This window comes from Carica papaya, chromosome 4, assembly GCF_054855325.1.
Source record: "Carica papaya isolate Zhongbai chromosome 4, ASM5485532v1, whole genome shotgun sequence".
NCBI lineage: Eukaryota > Viridiplantae > Streptophyta > Magnoliopsida > Brassicales > Caricaceae > Carica > Carica papaya.
Genome location: NC_142312.1, coordinates 27543464 through 27562941, shown reverse-complemented (window position 1 = coordinate 27562941; position 19478 = coordinate 27543464). Strand labels below are relative to the sequence as shown.

Here is a 19478-nt window from a genome sequence, read left to right as displayed (position 1 = left end):
CAGTCACAATTTTGACCTTAATTACCATAGTTTATATTATTTTCGGTGAACTCAATATAACAAGGATTATTAGGAAAAAAAAAAAGAAAAACTATAATAACTAAATAATAATTTTTTGATTGTTAAATGTAAATATATAAAAAAAATAATAATTTCAAAAAATTATTGTTTACAACTCAAAACTTACCATTAAAAAAAAGAGTTTCAATTAATTATTTATATATATTATAGTATGAACAAGCATAAGTATGAATATAAAAATGGTGGTGAAAAATGCATACACACTAATCAATTACACAAGAATATGTATACATCAAACAGCAGCAGGAAGGCTTTGAAGGCGTTACTGAGTTTGCTTCTTGGGGTATTCCCTTGGTCCAAAAATGGTTGAACCAATTCTCACATTGGTGCTGCCCATTTCGATCTGCAAAAACCATTATCTTAAACTTCTAACTCTGTTAACACCGTATATAGAATGCGTTGAATATCTATGATCTTTATGCTATATAATGACATACTTGTAGCATATTTATGTATTTATTTTCAAATAAAAAGTATATACTTGTAGCATACTTCTATCAAAAATTTATGTGCATATATGGATATTAATATTAAGAATAGATTCAGTGCTGTATATATTAGACTCCATATTAAGATGATCCTTACTGCTTGCTCAAAGTCGCCTGACATGCCCATCGACAGTTCGCATTGATCCACAGCCATTCCGAGTTCCTTGCAAACCTCAGCTCTACAGTTTGACAACGTCTGTTGCATCACAATTCGTAAAGTAATTCCACAGAAACTTAGCTATCAGCGAAAGAGGGCAAAAAGAGGAAGAAGCAGAAAGGGAGAATAGTTCCGAGAACGATTACTAAAGCATCCACGATTAAATATCAACTGTGAACTCTAATGCTATTATACATGGGATCATTGGAAAGACAAATAATTAATAATGAAAATAAAAATCAATGTTTATAATGATTATGGACATGCATTGAAAACTGTATAATGATTATGGACCTAGATAACATGTTGCAAAACAGAATGTTTTGAAAAATAAGTTATAAGCACACCCTGAAGTTTTCTGGAGTTGATGAGTAATCGGGCATCCCTATTGTCATTAAGCCTGAAAAATCCAAATTCGGACACTGGAGTTTGACATATTTTGCAAGCTCTACACAATCAGAAGGATCCACACCAGATTTAGCTGCAGCCACGTCAAAATATCAGTCAATTTATTAAGCCAAACAAGTAGGTAAAGTCGTGGTAGAAAATGATTAACTGCTACATGTTAGAACGAGAAGCCGATGTTGTATCAAGATTATGCAATTCTTTTACTATGATTAACATAGAGTATTCTGTCACATGAGTGGGCAACAGACTCAGAATTCAATTAGCTGACCAAAGGGGAACAATGGTGGAGGGAGGGGCCAGAATATGGAGATAAGATATCATACATCAGTTAATACAATTAATGATATAAAGGAATTAGGCTTAGTTTATAGGATCATACGACAGATTCTTAAGGAAAACAACACTCAAAACATAACTACAATATATCTGAAAAAAAGATACTTAAATTACGTCAAGAATAAGAGATTTCAGGAAAGAAAAAGCATAAATTGCATCCATGGACCTAGTGATACCAATTCAAAAGTAATGAACAAAAACTTATTTTGGTAAACAAAAGACGGTAAAATCATGCTTCAGGCAATTCCAATGATGTTGATCTCATGGTAAAATCATGCTTGATAAATTTGCAGTAAAATTGTATGTGTATTTTTTATTTTTACTCACATGCTTCTCCACTGGTATTTACTTGGACCAGAACCTTTAATGGTTTCCTTCCAAGGTTTGAAACTGCTCGATCAAGATGAGTTGCAACCTACGGATTAAGCAGAGCAATATTTTGTCATTTTCGTCATAGCAAGCATCGTCTTTCAGGATTTGTTACAATGTTATCTGATATCAATCGTGGCCATATCAAAGCTTAAGCAGGTCAATATCTTGAACAAACAAAATCGATCTTGTACATTAACTGAGTAAGTATTATTTGTGCTCAACTGATAGCATGCAAGTAGAGTTCCCCTTAAAGTTTTAGCACTAACTTCTAAAGGTTCAAAAAATTCTACTTCCTATACATAAAACCTCAAAAAATTTTAATTTCTATACATAAAACTGATGTCAAAAAAGGTTTTACCTTCGCATTGTCTACACCTTCAACCATGGCCAGGTTTGGGACTCCGGCTGCATACAAGAGTAAAGACTTCCACATTCATATAATTCTGTCTCATATCGAAAAGCAGAAATCCATGGAAAAATAATGTGCTTCATTTGCATGATCATCATATATGGACTTCTGGAATCAAGCTACACACCAACACACCTATCTCTCAAGAAGCAACCACATAATGACCAATTGACAAAAATATTATCCAATCCCAGAATCATTCTCTTGAGTAAATAGCTTTATATTTAATACTCATGGGCGTTGATGACATTTTTGAAGGGGAAAAAAGGGAGTAAATCATATTAACTCCGGAATTTGAATTTAACTAGACGAAATTCCATGCAGAGTTTTCAAGAGAATGGTCGAACCCAGTAAAACAAGCATTAATATTAGATCGGCCAAATTCTGATATTTTCAGCTGAAAAAAGCTCTTTGATTTCGAGTTCCATTACGATTTACAGAGAAAAAATGAGCGTATCCTCCATTATGTACAAGAAATGAATATACAGCAATCAATCATATAATTCAGGGATTTTAATAAGCACCCAGCCAACAAAAGAAAGAAGAACAAAGAAAAGGCTAGAAAATTTAACCAGAGAACCATATCTAACATTACAAAAACGACATACTCAAAAGTATTTTAGCTTTGTTGCTCTGTAAATGCCCAACAAAATGCCACTCAATATCCTCAGGAAGCTGCACAAACACAAAAGTCCATAATTTGCCCAGTTAACAACACTGTATAATTCCACGTTCAACAAAAAAAACCACTGTCATTCCCTTTCTGTTTGGTTAACAAGAAAAATTTAAGAGAAAAAGAAATATAGAATTTCGGATTTGTTTGTTTGGTACCAAAAACTCAGAGCAAGCATATCACGGTAAAGTTTAAAAAAAAATTAGCATTCTGTTCAATATAAGAACATACATATGCATATACATAGATATGAGTTACAGAGAGAGATGAACCTGTGGAGCTTTATCCACAATTTCTTGAACATAATTTTCACCAAAGCAACGGTGACCGGCGTCGTAGATTTGGCGGATAAGAGAGACGGGTTTGGTTTTAGATACAGCGACGACCCGGACCCGCTCAGGTTGGGTACCGGCGCGCTGCGCGGCTTGCCGGACTCGGAGCAAGACAGAACGAAGTGCGGCGGCTCCAACTGCGACTCCCTCTACCGCCGGCGCTGCCATCGTCGTCCTTCGATTCTCGTTGGATTTTCCGGTTGTTCGAAGGGGTAAATTGGGAAAATAAACAAAATGTCAGGTGCCAGAATTATTTATTTTGAATTTTTATGAACCAACGATTTTCTTGTTAATTAAAAATTTTTTTAAAAATATTAATTTGTTTTCGGTATTTTATTATATGGTTGTGATTATTATTCACATATTATATTAGTTACTCCTTGCATTTTAATTTTGAGAATATATATATATATATGTGCTATAATTAAGCATTTTTTAGAATATGTATCAGAAAATTTGGCACGTTGAACTTTCATGACTGTTAGCTAGCTAGTTTTTTATTAAGCTTCTTTCAAAATAGGCAGCCATGCATATTTACCAAAATGAAAATATCACGTGCTTCTTTTCAAATAAAAAATACCAGCACATCACGTATCATATCATATATATACGCTATGTATATGTATGTAGTGCTTTCTTTTTCCCCCTTCCTCCTCTTTATTCATATATATACATACATACAGTGCTTTCTTTTCCTTTTTGTACAATTGAAGAATATATAATAAGCACCTTTTGGCTGAAATATAAAATAAGCACTTTACGAGTCTCATCTTTTTACACCCATTCATTTATTTTCTATTCGATTCAAAGAAGAAACGCGGACATTATATACATATATATATTATGCATACTAATGGAGGTCAAATATCAGATCCCGCTCCACTAGCACTACCAGAATTATACCTATAAATACCCTCCTTTGCTCTTCTCCATCTCCACAGTTCTTCAACAAAGAAATTGAAACACTCAACCCTCTCTCTCTCTCTCTCTCTCTCTCTCTATATATATATATATATATATATATATCACCCTCATCTTTATTTTCTTTTCTATCTCCATGAGGTCGATAAGCGTATTCTTGATCATCTTAGCTTTATTAATGATGCTTTTAGCAGTAGCAACACAGAACACGGAAGAAGCCGATAGCGAGGAGTACGAAGGAGTACTAGAAAATGAAGATGTTGACCACCAAGACAGACGATTTCTCTTGCAAAGGGGATTACAAACTCGAAGAATGAGATGCAACAAGTTTCCTACCATTTGTCAAGCCAAAGGTAGTCCCGGACCTCATTGTTGCAAGAAGAAATGTGTTAGTGTATTGACAGATCGTTTGAATTGCGGGAGATGTGGCAAAAAATGTAAGTACAATGAGATTTGCTGCGAGGGAAAATGCGTGAATCCATCATTTAATAACAAGCATTGTGGCGGCTGCAATAAAGGTTGCAATGGTGGAGAGCTTTGTGTTCTTGGCCTCTGCAATTATGCATAGAATGAGAGTATATACATAATATTATTTATTCTTTGATTTTTCAAATAAATTTTTGTTCTTTAATAAGTTCAATTGTAACTGAGATATATTTTTAATGTATAAAGTGATTTATTTCATGTCATTATAAATAACTTCTTGAAATAAATTGATTTTTAGAGATAAGAAACTGATATAAGTTAACTTCACTTATGTACTTAATTTCATAATCATGAACTTGCGATGATAATAACAAGTATATTTCTATAGAAGAGTAAAAGATAGAATTCAAATTTGGGCCGTATAATCTTTTATAAGAGTGTTATATTATCTAAATTAAATATTCATTATAATTACAAAATCATTTTACTTGAATTAATTTGAAATTATAATGTTATTTTTATTTATATTTTATATTATTTATATTATATTTGTAACGATTTCGGAATATCTTAAGAAATAAATTATAACTTAAATGCGAAAGCGAAATAAATAGTTAAAGTTTACATTCCTTACAGATAAACTTAAAGTCTCAAATAGTGTTACGAGAACTAACTTTTTAAAAGAAATACAAAAAAACAAAAAAATAAACAGAAAATAAATAAAAATGCTATTCTACTCGCAACTCTCTTGTGGATCCTAGTCCTTTTGATATGAAATGGTTAAATAAGGACTTAGATACACTAGTCTAATAAGAATATCACACTATTCACCGACACAGAAATAAAGATTGGTAGAAAATCAAAATAACTAATAGAACACTTAATTAAGTAAATATATTTCTTAATAATAAAAGCATTTACCATCCACTTACCGCAGCGGGATTTATAAAAGCAACCTATAGAGACAATAACATAACACTATCATGATTCCATATGCAATTGGTAACATGCACACATTATAAATTCATATTCAATAAATCAAACAACAATCTTTTCTTTTATCGGCTTACTGGTATCCATTGGGGTTCATAGAAATGTTCCCGCTATGCGTGAACCATTTCCTTCAACATTCTCAATTAAAGAACCGTCCTCATACCCCGTCCGGTACAAGCGTCAAACCACTAAACCTCAATATCTCGTCTTGTATAAGGGTGAAACGGACCGTCCCCATACCCCGTACAGTATGAGCACCAAATTATTAAGTCTCGATACCCCGTCCAATATGAGACAACATTCACGGTAGGGTTCCCTATTGTACCTGATCCGTCCATCGTCTCCTAGGATATCCAATAAGGCTGTCGTTTCATCCATTCACTTAATCACACAATTTTTCCTCTTTCCTTTAGTCTACATTTTTCAAATCAACCGTAATCACATAAACAAACAAACATGCATCAGAGAATGCAATCATATCTCGGTTTTCTAACTTAACAGTAGTCACGTAAGGCAGCAATACATGCATTCAAACCATAAAATCGATAAATCAGATATTATCATGCATTTGAACTATAAAATAAATTAATAGAAATCAACATAAAATAATTTTTTTATTCTGCCTCCATTAGTAACCCGTAATTAATTATATATATATTTTTTAAATTTCACGAAATACCATATTATTTAAAATTAAACTTCAATTCCATAACAAAGGATAGAGTGATGGATTCTTACTCAATTACATGCCCGAAAGGCTAAACTGTCGATTGCGCCAACTGGCGGTCCCTGGGTTCCCTGAATTTTTCTTCAAAAATCAAAACGCATTATAAGTACCTACAAATCTCCCAAAAAATCCTAAAATCAGCCTCAGGGTCCAATTTTGGCCAATTCCGACACAGCGGGTCCGCCTCGGGTTGGCTATTTTCAGCCATTTTCAGCCGAATTCGATCGATTTTGTATTGATCCCTACGAGAAAATACGTTAAGAGGCCTCGGTTGGCCGAAAAAATACAAAAAACTGAAACTCATCGGCGGTGGGGCTCTCCGATGCGGCGACTCCTCCAGCTCACATTGCGGTTGGATGTTTTGCTCTAGTCAACCTATAAAGAAGTAAACGGTGATCACAACGGTGGAAAAATTACGCCGAACAGGAATCGAGAAGGGCCTTATCGGAGGCATTTTGTAAAATTTTCCACGGTGACGCTGCCGGACTTTGCCCGCAGTTTTCAGTCAATCAGCCAGTCTTTTGTTCTAATTTGGCCATAGGAGTGTTTAAAATTGAATTCTCAACAAAGGGAGAAATTTTTACCTTTTTTGGCGGTCGAAAGTAACCCTGGCGCGGCGGCTGGTGGTGGCGGCTCTCCTTCTCGGTAGCTAGGTTTTCTTCTCCGGCAAGTGTGGCTGGCGGCTAGGGTTAGGGTTTGGTGTGAATGATGTTATTTATATTTGTCTCAATTTAATCTGAATCGTCAATCGCCTTTGATATAGACTGTTTGATCACGATTAAATAGGGAGTGAATCTAGACCATTCATCGCGATCTAATCTGTATCGTCTATCGTGATCTAATATGGACAGTCTGATCGCGTTTAAATATAGCTGTCTGATTGCGTTTGGGGAGGGAACACGTCCAGGCCGTCCGTACGCGCGGGAACGAATCTGGGCCATTCGATCGCGAGCACACGGATCGCCCGCATGGCCTCCTGCGTGGCACCACGTCACCGTCTGTTGCCATGCGGCGTATCCTGATTCGTCGGGGCTGTTGACCGGGCATCATACGTGATAAAAATTTTCTAAATTATATTTTAACCACAGATTTTTTATTTTTTTTCAAAAATACCCCCAGAACCCAAATTTTCACTCTTTTTTTTCAAAATTATTCTCAATTTCATCATCCATCATATTTTTTTTCATTTTTACACTAAATTAAAATTAAAAAATTATATTTATAATTAATTTAATTTTATAATTAAATTAATTTGGGCATTACACTATTGGTATTTTAAAGAATTAGAATTCACATCAAACTCAATGTTAAAATTTTTTATAATCATTCATAATTTAGTGGTTATGGTGATTGAATCCTAAATAATATGATTAAGAAAATGATATCCTAAATAATTCTAAGTTTATATAATTGGAACAATGTACTTTTATTTTACCAATTTTAATAAGTTCTCAAATTTATTATTGGAGTATCACTTAAAATTATTTAGGAGACATTTTTTATTATTTTTATGAAAAAATTTTGTATTCACTCAAAATTAAAATAATTTATGTGAATTTTACAAATGAAATCCAATTATTCAAAACATAGCTAAACTATATATGTCAAGAATAAACAAGAATTAAGGTTGAATTATTTTACAATTAAAGTGATACACAGTCGATCATATTGAATAAGTTTCGTAATCATAAACTGGATATATATATATATATATATAGGTACTTCAAACTAATTAAATAATTATTCAACCACTATTTAATTAAGTTGTGGGTTTAAATTGGATATTATTTTTATGCGTATTTTTATTTAAAAATAATTATATTATATTACTATTAATATGTATGTATGTCATTTTAGTAATAATAAATGTACATCTGTATGATAATCAAGCATCTTGGTCAATAAAATTTCACTCTTCCATTTTTTTAAAAAAAATATTTCACAATAGACACTTTTATAACAATCTAAATTAATTAATAATTAAATCAATAAGTGAGCTTATGAATCACATTTTTTACTTAGGTAAAATACTACTTATTTTTCTATTTGAATGTTGATGAAGGAAAACACGCATTTGACCTCATTGTTAGGTGGGTGAGTGTGTATATTATATTATATATATGTCATATATGGTCCATTAATGGAGGTCAAATAAACCACTCCACTAGCACGTCTCATGTTAATTCATCTCTCCTACGCTATAAATACTTGTACCATTCTTTTCCCATGCTTCATCCCCCAAGAAATTTCTCCTTCAAAAACCCAAAAGAGAAGAAAAAAAAAATCAAACTCCCCCTCTCTCTCTAGATTTTTCCTCAGCATCTCTATTCTCATTTTTTTCTTCTTTTTCATTCGTGTTTAGTTCCACGAAGTCAATAAAACTGTAGAGACTCGGAACTTAAATGAAAATAAATTTATAAATTAAATACGGAAGCGATTAATATAGTCAGGATTTTGATTCCTTATATAATAATTTAGAATGTCAAATAGGATAACGAGAATATCATTTCTAAAATATCAAACAAAAATTAAAAAAAAAATGAAAAGCAAATAATTAAGCATTTTAGAACGACATTTACTAGCACTTGAAAAGAATTCGGGTAGTGAACTACTCACAATTCTCTTATTGATTAGAATCTCTATCTTGGTACTTTTGATCTAAATACTTAATGAAATGGTGAGCTACACTAGTACAGTAAGAATATCACATTAATAATAGATACGAAAAACTGAAAATTAGTAAAAATCTAAAAAATGACTAATGGAGCCATTAATTGATGTAAATTGATTTAATATGAAGAAAGTCATTTATTCTGTATTTACGTAACAAGCTTTTTCAAAAATAACCTATAAAGACCCATATTCATACACTCTTTATTTTTACATATAAAATAATAAGTGACGATAACTTTCTATTTTTACTCGCTTACCGGTATCCCTAGGAGTCCATAGGGATGTCCCTCTACTCGTGAACTCAATATCTAAATTAAACAATTAACCAGCTGTCCCTATACTCCATCCAGTAACGGGCACCAAATATTTTATCGCCTCGTACCCCGTCCGGTATGAGGGTGAACCATATCTTCCAAACCTTATTGGTAAGGGACTTCCCGAGTCCGACTAAGGTAACGTTTACGGTAGGATTCTTTATGTATTAGGCCCGTCCGCCCTTTTGTGGGTACCTAGTAAGTCATTCACATATAGATTTTTATCAATATAACAACCAACCACGCAATATCAATATCTCATTGTATATTCACAGATCAATAAAACAGTTTTAAAGCAACCGATTTAACTTATCATAACCAATAACCGAGTAATCAGATAACTAGATAAATCATGCAGGAATGGACCAAATAACCTAGATAATCGAAAAGACTATAAAAACTATCAATGTTAACATGCACAATATAATAGTAAGCAATTTAAGCAGTACATGAAAATAAACAGGGAATCAGGACAAATGTAAACTATCGGGTTACGGCTCCACTAGTAACCTGTAATTATTTTTAGAATTTTTTAATTTTTCATAAAAATACAAAATTATACATCATTAACCCTCAATTTACCATAACAGAGAATAGGGTGAATGATTCTTACCCGGATCGATGTTCCGAGATGTCGAGCTGTCTACTACATCTCCTATTGGATATTGAGTTTCTTGAATTTTTTCTGTGAATCCAAAACACTCGTTACATACCTAAAAATATCACAAAAATCTAAAATCGATGGCCAAAACTCATTCTGGTCAATTTTGGGGTTTTGGCACGGCGGCGGCACCGACTCTATCGCCCATGGCGACAGTTCACCTCAACCTAGCCGATTTTGACAAGTTTTGCCCGTATCCATGCAAAAAAACATGTTAGGGGCCTCAATTGGGTGGGAAATAATAAAAAACCGAACCTACCGGCTGATGAGGGGGAGGGGGGAGGAATCTAGGTGCGACGGCTTCGCCATTCCTCCTTCGCAGCTGAGATCCTTTCTTCGGCTAACCTGCACAATAAATGAGGGTGAACACAATGATTGAAAAATCACATGAAATGTGAATCAGGAATGGGCTTATTGGAGGAATTTTAAGATTTTTACCATGGACTTTGCATGTAGTTTTTAGTTCACCCACCGTCTCTTTTGCTTCGATTTAGTCAAAGGGATGGTCGGAATCGAATTGCGACCGTAGGAGAAATTTTCACTTTTTTTGTGGTTCGTGGTGGCTCCGGTACGGCAACGGTTAGTGGTCGGTCTCCTTATCTGATGTCTGATTTTTTCTTCTCTGACGGGGGCTGACGACTAGGGTTCGAGTTCCCGTGTGATACGAGATATTTATATCTATCTCACGTTCATCTGGTTTGTCCATCACGATCGATCTCGTTCGTCTGATCGCACCTAATGAAGAAATAAATTTGGACCGTCTATCGCGATTTGATTTCGACCGTCCTATCGCACTTAAGAAAGAAATAAATCTATACCGTCCATCACAATTTGATCTCAATTATCTGATTGCACTTAAGGAAGAAACAAATCCGGGTCGTCTACGCGCGCGGGATCGATCCTGAGCCGTCTTATTATGGGGTACACAGATTGTTTGTGTGGTCTCCCTCATGGCATTGATATCAGCATGCTTTGCCACACGGCGTGCTCCAGTTCATCGGGGCTGCTGACTGGGCAGTCCTATGTGGTACAATTTTTTTATTTGTACTTTAACCCCCTGTTTCTAATTTCTCTTTCAAAAATATCTGCCGAACCCAAATTTTCACTCATTTTTTTCAAAATTATTTTCGCTTACATCCCTAACCTATTTTTTCAATAAATTCAACAAAAATTAAATTAAATTAATTTATAAATAAATTTTTATTTATTTTTAAATATTAAAATTAATTTCGGACCAAATTTCAAGGCTGAATATTACAGAAACTGATCTTGATCATATTACTTCTCTCAACAATGATTTTAACATAGAGTATTATGGTCATACAAAATATAAAAGAAACAAAGAACAATGACAGTGTTGAAGTGCAATATGGAGACAATGACAATACAGAAGGACGCTTTCTCTTACAAATGAAACGTTCCTCGAACGATGAAATGTAACAAATACCCCGACTATTTATCATGCTAAAGGAAGCCCAGGACCTCATTGTTGCAAGAAGAAGTGTATTAATGTGTTGACAGATCGTTTAAATTGTGGAAGATGTGGAAATAAGTTCAAATACAACGAAATTTGTTGCGACGGAAAGTGTGTGAATCCATCTTTTAACAGCAAACATTGTGATGGCTGCAACAAAGGTTGTGATAAATGGAGAATTTTGTGTTCTCGGCCTATGCAATTACGCATAGAGTTATTTTAATTTTTATCTTTTTTTCAAATTTAATTCTTCATTTATTTTTTTAATTATTTCGTTCAAAATTTTGTATTAAAAAATAGCATATTTTTAATATAGTTTATCAGTTATAGCTTATTTTTCTATAGTTTCATTTTGTTTTCAATTTCACTTTGTTATAGTTTCTTAAGGTATTTACATATATGTATGTATATGTCTTAAATACCCACAAAAATTTTATACAAGCTCTAGGTCAATGAAGAGTGATGAAGACTCTCTTATCAAATAAAATTTTAAAAATATTTCACAAAACAAATCTTAATTTGCATGGTGTGTATATATATACTCAGTACAATTTGAAAAATAATTAAATAAATACAAATTTTAATCAAAATTAATTAAATCAACTTATTTAACTAAACTTAAATTGTTTAAATAATTATGATAATGATTTTTTATTCTTTTAATTTGTAATATATATATATATATATATGTATATATATTTCCAAGCCACTTACCAAAGTAGCTGCGCTTTACCTCGTGCATGGAGTCCTCTTCTAATTACATAAGATGGTAAACGACATTTTAATTTAATTCCTTCATTATTTGAACGAGAACCACTTTTTCTTTGACAATATAAAATAATTAACCATTAAATTAATAAGTCAGCTTTTTTAGTCACATGTTTACAAGCATTCATTTGCTTTTCTACTTGAATGTTGATTTAGATCAGAAACGTGCTTTTGATCGATTCATTTGCTGGATGTGTGTGTGTGTATATATATATATATATATGTATATACTCTCTCTCTCTATATATGTATATATATATATATAATCATTATTGGAGGTCAAATTGACCACTCCACTATAACGCTAGTTTTTTTAGTTTTGCATGTTTATTTCCCTCCCCAACACTATAAATACTCTTATTATTTTGGTTTTCTCAAATCTCTCAAACACATTTCTTCCTCTAAGGTGTTAGAATCCATATTGCTGTATGCACCAACAAATGCAGATCATAAACCAACAGCTGTAGGAAATTATATACCAGCAGTTACAGAGCATCAAACATCAACAGCTTTTCAATCCCCTCTCACCGGCCATGGCTGTCATTTTGCAAGTCCTTTATACCAAACTTTGTCATTATTTGTTTTCTCTCTCACAACATATGTTCATCTTTCATTGGACATGTATAATGTTAATCTATAACAAAAATTATAAATTTTCTTTATAAATAGAATTGATTTCTTTACGCAAATATAGCTGGGAGTTGTCCAGCAAATATTCAACAAATATTTTATCTTAGTATTAGAGTTATCCATGGCTGGAGATGATGTGAGTTCCTCCATTTCATGAGGAAAGAAATAAAAAACAAAAACCTCAAATATCAGCACAGGAATAAAACTATTAAACCTATCTGAAAATTCTATTATGCCTTATTCAATGGTTAAGCTAAACCATGATAACTTTTTTTTGTGGAAGAATATGATTCTTCCAATCATCGGAGGCAATAAGCTTGAAGGTTATATCATAGGTGCGAAACCTTGTTCACCTGAGTTTTCTCAAGTTCATGTTGAAAGAATAGACGATATTCAAGTGGTGGTGAATCCAGAATATGAAGAATGGTTCACTCATGATCAAATTTTGCTTGGTTGGATTTGCAACTTGATAGAACCTCTTGTAGCTTCAGAGTTAATGGGTTATGAGACCTCCAAGCAACTTTGGGATGTAATCAATAATCTATTCGGAGTAAAAACCAGATCTAATGTAGTTTTTTATAAGAGAAAATTTGTGAAAATGTAAAAAGGAAGTATGAAGATGAAAGATTATTTGAAAATAATGAAAGGCTTAGTTGATAATCTAATATTAGCAGGTCATCTAATATCACTTGAAGATCTGGTCACTCAAGTCTTGGCTGGTCACAAGAATGCAACCCTTTGGTATGCTAAATCAGTGAAAAGGAGAACATAAGTTGGGTAGAGCTCCAATCAAAGCTACTTAACTATGAGAGAAGATTGGAACAACTCAAGCTAAAATTGCAACAATTAATCTTGGGCAACCAATGACAAATTATGCAAATAAAATCAACTATAATCATGGAAATGGAAACTCAAACCAATCAAGAAATCAATTTCATGGTGAAAGAAATGCCAACAACAACAACAACAGAGGAAAAAGATTTTACCGAGGCAAATATGTCAAATATGTAAGTGGTAACAGACCAATATATCAAGTCTGTGGTAGGATTGGACATACAATAACTTATTGTTTTTACAGAATTGACAAAATTTACATGAGTGTTGTACCGTATCATAACACAAAAACCCAACCATATTTAATGTTTATTGCTTCAGCTGAAAATTATGCAGATCCAAATTGGTATGTTGACAGTGGTGCAAGTAATCATGTGACAAATGACGCTATAAATCTCAAGCAGAAATAAGACTATACTAGTAAAGAATCTCTAATAGTTAGAAATGGTGAGAAGCTTGATATTCATCATGTTGGTTTGGCTAAATTGCCTATTTGTAGCAAAAACTATCTATTACTTGAAAATACATTGCATGTGCCTGAAATTTAAAAGAACTTGATTAGTATATCTAAACTTACTGCAAATAACAATGATAGTATCTTATTTGATTCTTTTGGTTGCATTGTTAAGGACAAGGCAACAGGAAATGTGTTGTTACGAGGGAGACATAAAGATCGACTTTATCAAGTTAAGTTGAAGGATCAACCAGTAAATCAAACTCAAAACCCTATTTAAGTTTTTATTTCTAAATTTTCAAAAAAATCTTTTTTCGAGTCTATTGAGTCCTGGCACAAACGTTTGGGTCATCCATCAAATAAAGTGTTATTGAAGGCACTTGAATCTTGTAACAAAACTTCGATAGTGAATGAAAAGATGAGTTTTTACGATGTTTGTCAATTTGGTAAATCATATTTATTGTCTTTTACTATTTCATCTTCACATGCTTCACAACCATTATAGCTTATACATTCAGATATATGGGGTCCTTCTCCAACAGTTTCAAGTATTATATTCTATTTCTTGATGATTATAACATATATACCTAGTTATATCCACTTAAGCAAAAATATAATATTGTCCAAACATTTATAAATTTCAAAACTCTTGTTAAAAATCAATTTGATAGAAAAATTAAGTGCATGCAATTAATATAGGAGGTGAATGTATAGGTCTCGCTAGTGCTCTTCAAAAGTATGTGATTAAAACTCAATATTTTTGTTCTTACACATCTGCTCAAAATGGAAGAGCAGAAAGAAAACACCGACATGTGGTAGAAACAAGATTTACACTTCTTACATCGGCCAAAGTTTCTTTGAAATATTGGCTAGAAGCCTTTCAAACTGTTGTCTTTTTTATTAACAAATTGCCTACACCTGTCCTTAACAACTTAAGTCCACTTGAACAACTCTTCAATAAAAAGCCAAACTATGATCTCCTAAAATTTTTTGGATGGATATGTTATTCGTGTTTGAGACCAGATGCCGGAGAAGGAGACCGACCACTAGCCACCACTACACCGGAGCCACCACCGACTACCAAAAAAGGTAAAAAAAAAATTTCCCGCTCAAAATTCGATTTCGAGTCTTAATGTGGCCATATCGGAGTAAAAGGAACGACAAATGAGCCAGAAACTATGGATAAAGCCCAGCAGAGCCGCTGCGGCTAAAACCCTAAAATCCCTCCGATGAGCCCCTTCCCGTTTCCTGTTTCACATGATTCTTTGATCATTATGTTCACCGACGCTTTCTATGCAGGTTAGCCAAAGGAAAAACTCCAGCAGCGAAAAAAAACCAGCGGAGCCACCGCACCTGAAGACCCCTCCCGCCGGTAGGTTTGAATTTTAAGTTTTCTGACCAACCGAGACTTTCTAATGTATTTTTTCATAGGAATACGTGTAAAATTAGTCAAAATCGAGGTGAACTGTCGTCGTGGGCGACGGAACCGGAGCACAGCAACACTGTCGTACCGGAACTCTAAAATTGGTCGAAAAAATTTTTCAACACCGATTTTGGCCTTTTGGGATATTTTTTGGTACGCGATAAGTATTTAAATTTATGTAGAAAAAATTCAGAAAATCTGAGAATCATCAAGAGGCGCAGTAGGTAGCACGGCATTTCAAATACCGATTCAAGTAAGGATCTATCACCCTATTATCTGTTACGATAAATTGAGACTTAATAATCAATAATCTCGTATTTTATGAAAATTAAAAAAACTCTAATAATAATTACAAGTCACTAATAGAGACAGAACTTGTTAGTGTACGATTATCCTGGTTTACTGTTCATTTTCTCATATGTTGCTTAAGATGTTTACTATTGCATTGTGTGCACTAAATTACTAGTTTAAATTATGTTCTCGGTTATTTGGGTTACTTGGTTTCTCCTGTACTGATTATTTAGTTATCTGGTTACTTGGTTACTCGGTTACGTAAATTGTATCATTTGCTTAGATGTTATTTAAATTGATTTATAAATGTGTAATATAAGATTGATGGTTGTTTGGACGATGAGAATCTATGTATATAAAAGCTTACTAGGTGTCCTAGAAAAGAATAAACGGACCCAATACATAGGGAACCTTACTGTGCACATTACCTCAACTAGACGGGCTTGAGAAATTTTTTTGTTTGAGGGTTTGGGAAAGATGGTTCACCTCATACCTGATGGAGTATCAAGGGGATGACATGTTGGTGTCCATTACCGGATAGGGTATAGAGACGACCGGGTTAATTATCAAATCGAGATACTGGGTTCATGAGTAGAGATATATCCCTATGGACCTCCAAAGGTCCCAGTAAGTTGGTTAAAAAAGAAGAATTATTGATCTTATACATAAAATTAAAATGTCATTTGGTTACTTATCTTCATAGGATTGACTGTAGAAAAATTCGTAATGGTAAGTATGGAATAAAACATTTTAAAATTAAATGTATTTATTTAAATCAAATGCTCCATTAGTTATTTTGTGATTTTTACAAACCTTCGATTTTTCGTATTAGTGATTAGTGTGATATTCTTACTGAACTAGTGTATCTCACTCTTTTATTAAACATTTCAAATAAAAAAGATCAAGATTCAGATCTCGATTAGTAAGAAGGTTGTAAGTAAATCAATTTCTGGACTCCCCTTCAAGTGTTAGTGAAAGTTAACTCCTAAAATATCTATTTATTTGTTTTGATTATCGTTTGTTTTTCTTTATGAACCAATGTAAAATGGACATTTCCGTAACTCTATTGAACATTTCAATTTACTGTGTAACGAATGTAAATTTTAATTATTATTTGCTTTTATTATTTTAATATATATTTATTCTCTTAAGGTTTCAGATTTTTATATTAACATCTATACATATATTATAATAATAATAATAATATACATGAATACGTAATTTAAAATAATTAAAAATTAATTAAGAAAAAAAATTAACAGTTAATATACAGCTCATGACCTTGTTGACCACCTTTTTGCATAAAAAGCTATGAATTTAAGCGATTTTCATGTGGAACCCCACGAGCATTTCAGCTTAAAATGGTGTGTGAACATAACACACCAGACAAATATATGTATGTATGTATGTGTGTGTGTGTATATATATATATATATATGTTTTGTGATCTTCAAGTAACTATTTCTTGGAGGACTTGAAAGATCACCAAAAGAAGTGTTCACACTTTCCTAACTGCAATAATTAACTATTTTATTATAATTATTGGAGTTTTTGTTTTTATTTTATTTTTGAAGAATTGTTCATCCCCCTATTTATATACACAATATATAAAATACAGTATATATATATATATATATATACTTGCAAATACACATGGGCATAGAGTATATATATTGATTACAGGATTTTTAACTAATATTTCCAAATTATGAGAGAATTAATAATAATTATAGTTAAAATTGCTGAAAAAATCAACTTCTTATATATCATTCATCCAACATTCAGGAAGTCTTCTTCAATATACCAACATAAGCTAATGAAATCAACAATTACCTCTATGTTTAATTAAGAAAATAAATTAAATACTTTATAGATATAGTGTATACATATAGTTTGTTCATTATATATTTTTGTTAAAATGGTATATTGCAAATCACATTTATAGAAATTCAACATTTTGTAAATGTAAATTCCATGTGTATATATTTATATAATCATTTTCATCAATATATATACTACTTATAAAATGTACGTGATTAGAACCAGCTCAAATGCGGTTCTCTTTATTGTATATATTCATTTAGAAAGTAAAAATCAACCCACCTCCGTCACAGTTTAAATAGAAAAAATTATCAGATATTTTTTAGAACATAAAAAAATTGGAATTTTTATAATTTTCCAATTCATTTATGTTTTGATAATACCTTATAACTTTCTCTAAATGAACTGACTTAAATAATCATAATTAATTAATTTAATTAATTAATCATAATTAATTAAGCGTAATTACACATCCCATACACACAATATTCACCATCTTTGCACCGGTGGTTGCAGAACCCACAATGCCTCTTATCAAAAGACAAGTTGACGCACTGTCCTCTGCAACACTCCTCCATGAATTTGCACTTGTTCTTGCACGCTCCGCAATTGTGTTTATCAATCGACAGATCCAAGCACTTGTTATTACAGCACGTGGAGTTTCCGACGCCGCCGCTTTGAACGTGGCAGACCTGAGGGTCCTTATGGCAATGGTCTGCAGCATTAGGGTTTCTCGGCTTCTTCGTCTCCTTCAGAAATCTACTCACCCTCTTGGGCACCGCATCCGCCATTGCTGAAAGCTTCTTCATTTCATTTTGCATGTTGCTGCTCCTCTGATGAATCTGATCGTTATCGACTTGACCGACGCTCATCATGGTGACGGAGATGGTTACCGCCACGGTTATGGCTATGGTGACGACGATCTTCATGATGAACTCCATAAACGATGAACTTGATTTGCTGGTATTTTTTTTTCAGTTTTCGTTTCTGGGTTTTTTCAAGAGATGGAGATGGGTTGTGGGTACTCTTTTTCTTGTTTGGATTCCGGGAAAATTATTTGCAGGTTGGTGTGGAAATGAGGTGGTGGGAGTTGGACTTAGGGTTTTATAAGGAGAGTAGAAGGAGAGAGTTGACGCGGGAAATGTGGTTTTAAGAAAAAAAAAAAAAGTTCTTAGAGATGTGATGCAAGGAGTGTGGTCGAATTCTAAGCTATTTAATTAGGGTTTACTTGGTAATTAATGAAGTTCGTAAACTTGTTTAATACACTACATGTATGAATTTCTTATATTTACTTGTAGAAAAAGCCTATTGCAGCTTTTACATTACACACTACAAACACACACACACACATATATATATATATACATATATACACCTACACGTAAAGCAATTTGTCGTTAAAGGTCCATAAAACCGCTGTATATATAATTAATAAATTTTATTTTTATATTTAGCTTTACTTAAATTAATTAAATATTAATTAATAAATGGTTAATATTAGTTTATATTCGTTATTAAGGATTATATTTAAATAAATATTTAATATTTCTTAATTAATATTATTTAAACATTTAACAAAAAATTCTTAAAATTAAAAAATAAATAAATAAATGAGACGGGTAACCGATAGAAAATTCTACATTCGAGATTGATAGTAAATAAAAATTTATTTATTATTTTTGGATGCGGGAATGAATACGAATTTATATTTTATTAACCGAGAGGGTATATTTATAATAAAATTAAAATTTATATACAATTACTTACGGTTAACTAATTGAAGGGTCCTAAAACCGACCTTATATTTGGCAA

The 19478-nt window shown here is 32.6% G+C and overlaps 2 protein-coding genes across 2 annotated transcripts; both read right to left on the bottom strand.

The window, feature by feature from the left end:
- Positions 1-183: 183 nt before the first annotated feature.
- LOC110820689 (Putative pyridoxal phosphate-dependent enzyme, YBL036C type) lies at positions 184-3517 on the bottom strand. The gene is made up of 7 exons (XM_022050265.2): positions 3197-3517; positions 2860-2926; positions 2201-2247; positions 1798-1885; positions 1074-1207; positions 667-765; positions 184-424 (listed from the first exon to the last, which is right to left on the bottom strand). The coding sequence occupies exons 1-7, from the start codon at positions 3422-3424 to the stop codon at positions 344-346; spliced, it is 744 nt and encodes a 247-aa protein (XP_021905957.2). The 5' UTR covers positions 3425-3517; the 3' UTR covers positions 184-343.
- Positions 3518-17824: 14307 nt separating this feature from the next.
- On the bottom strand, positions 17825-18754 carry LOC110820752 (uncharacterized). The gene has a single exon (XM_022050329.2). It carries the CDS (start codon positions 18605-18607, stop codon positions 18122-18124), a length of 486 nt encoding a protein of 161 aa, XP_021906021.1. The 5' UTR covers positions 18608-18754; the 3' UTR covers positions 17825-18121.
- Positions 18755-19478: the final 724 nt, after the last annotated feature.

Coding starts and splice junctions, on each gene's coding strand:
- LOC110820689 (XM_022050265.2), bottom strand. CDS start 3,424: ATGGCAGCGCCGGCGGTAGAGGGAGTCGCAGTTGGAGCCGCCGCACTT. Junction 2,927..3,196: donor TTGTGGATAAAGCTCCACAG/GTTCATCTCTCT, acceptor GTGTTTGTGCAG/CTTCCTGAGGATATTGAGTG. Junction 1,208..1,797: donor AAATACCAGTGGAGAAGCAT/GTGAGTAAAAAT, acceptor ACGTGGCTGCAG/CTAAATCTGGTGTGGATCCT.
- LOC110820752 (XM_022050329.2), bottom strand. CDS start 18,607: ATGGAGTTCATCATGAAGATCGTCGTCACCATAGCCATAACCGTGGCG.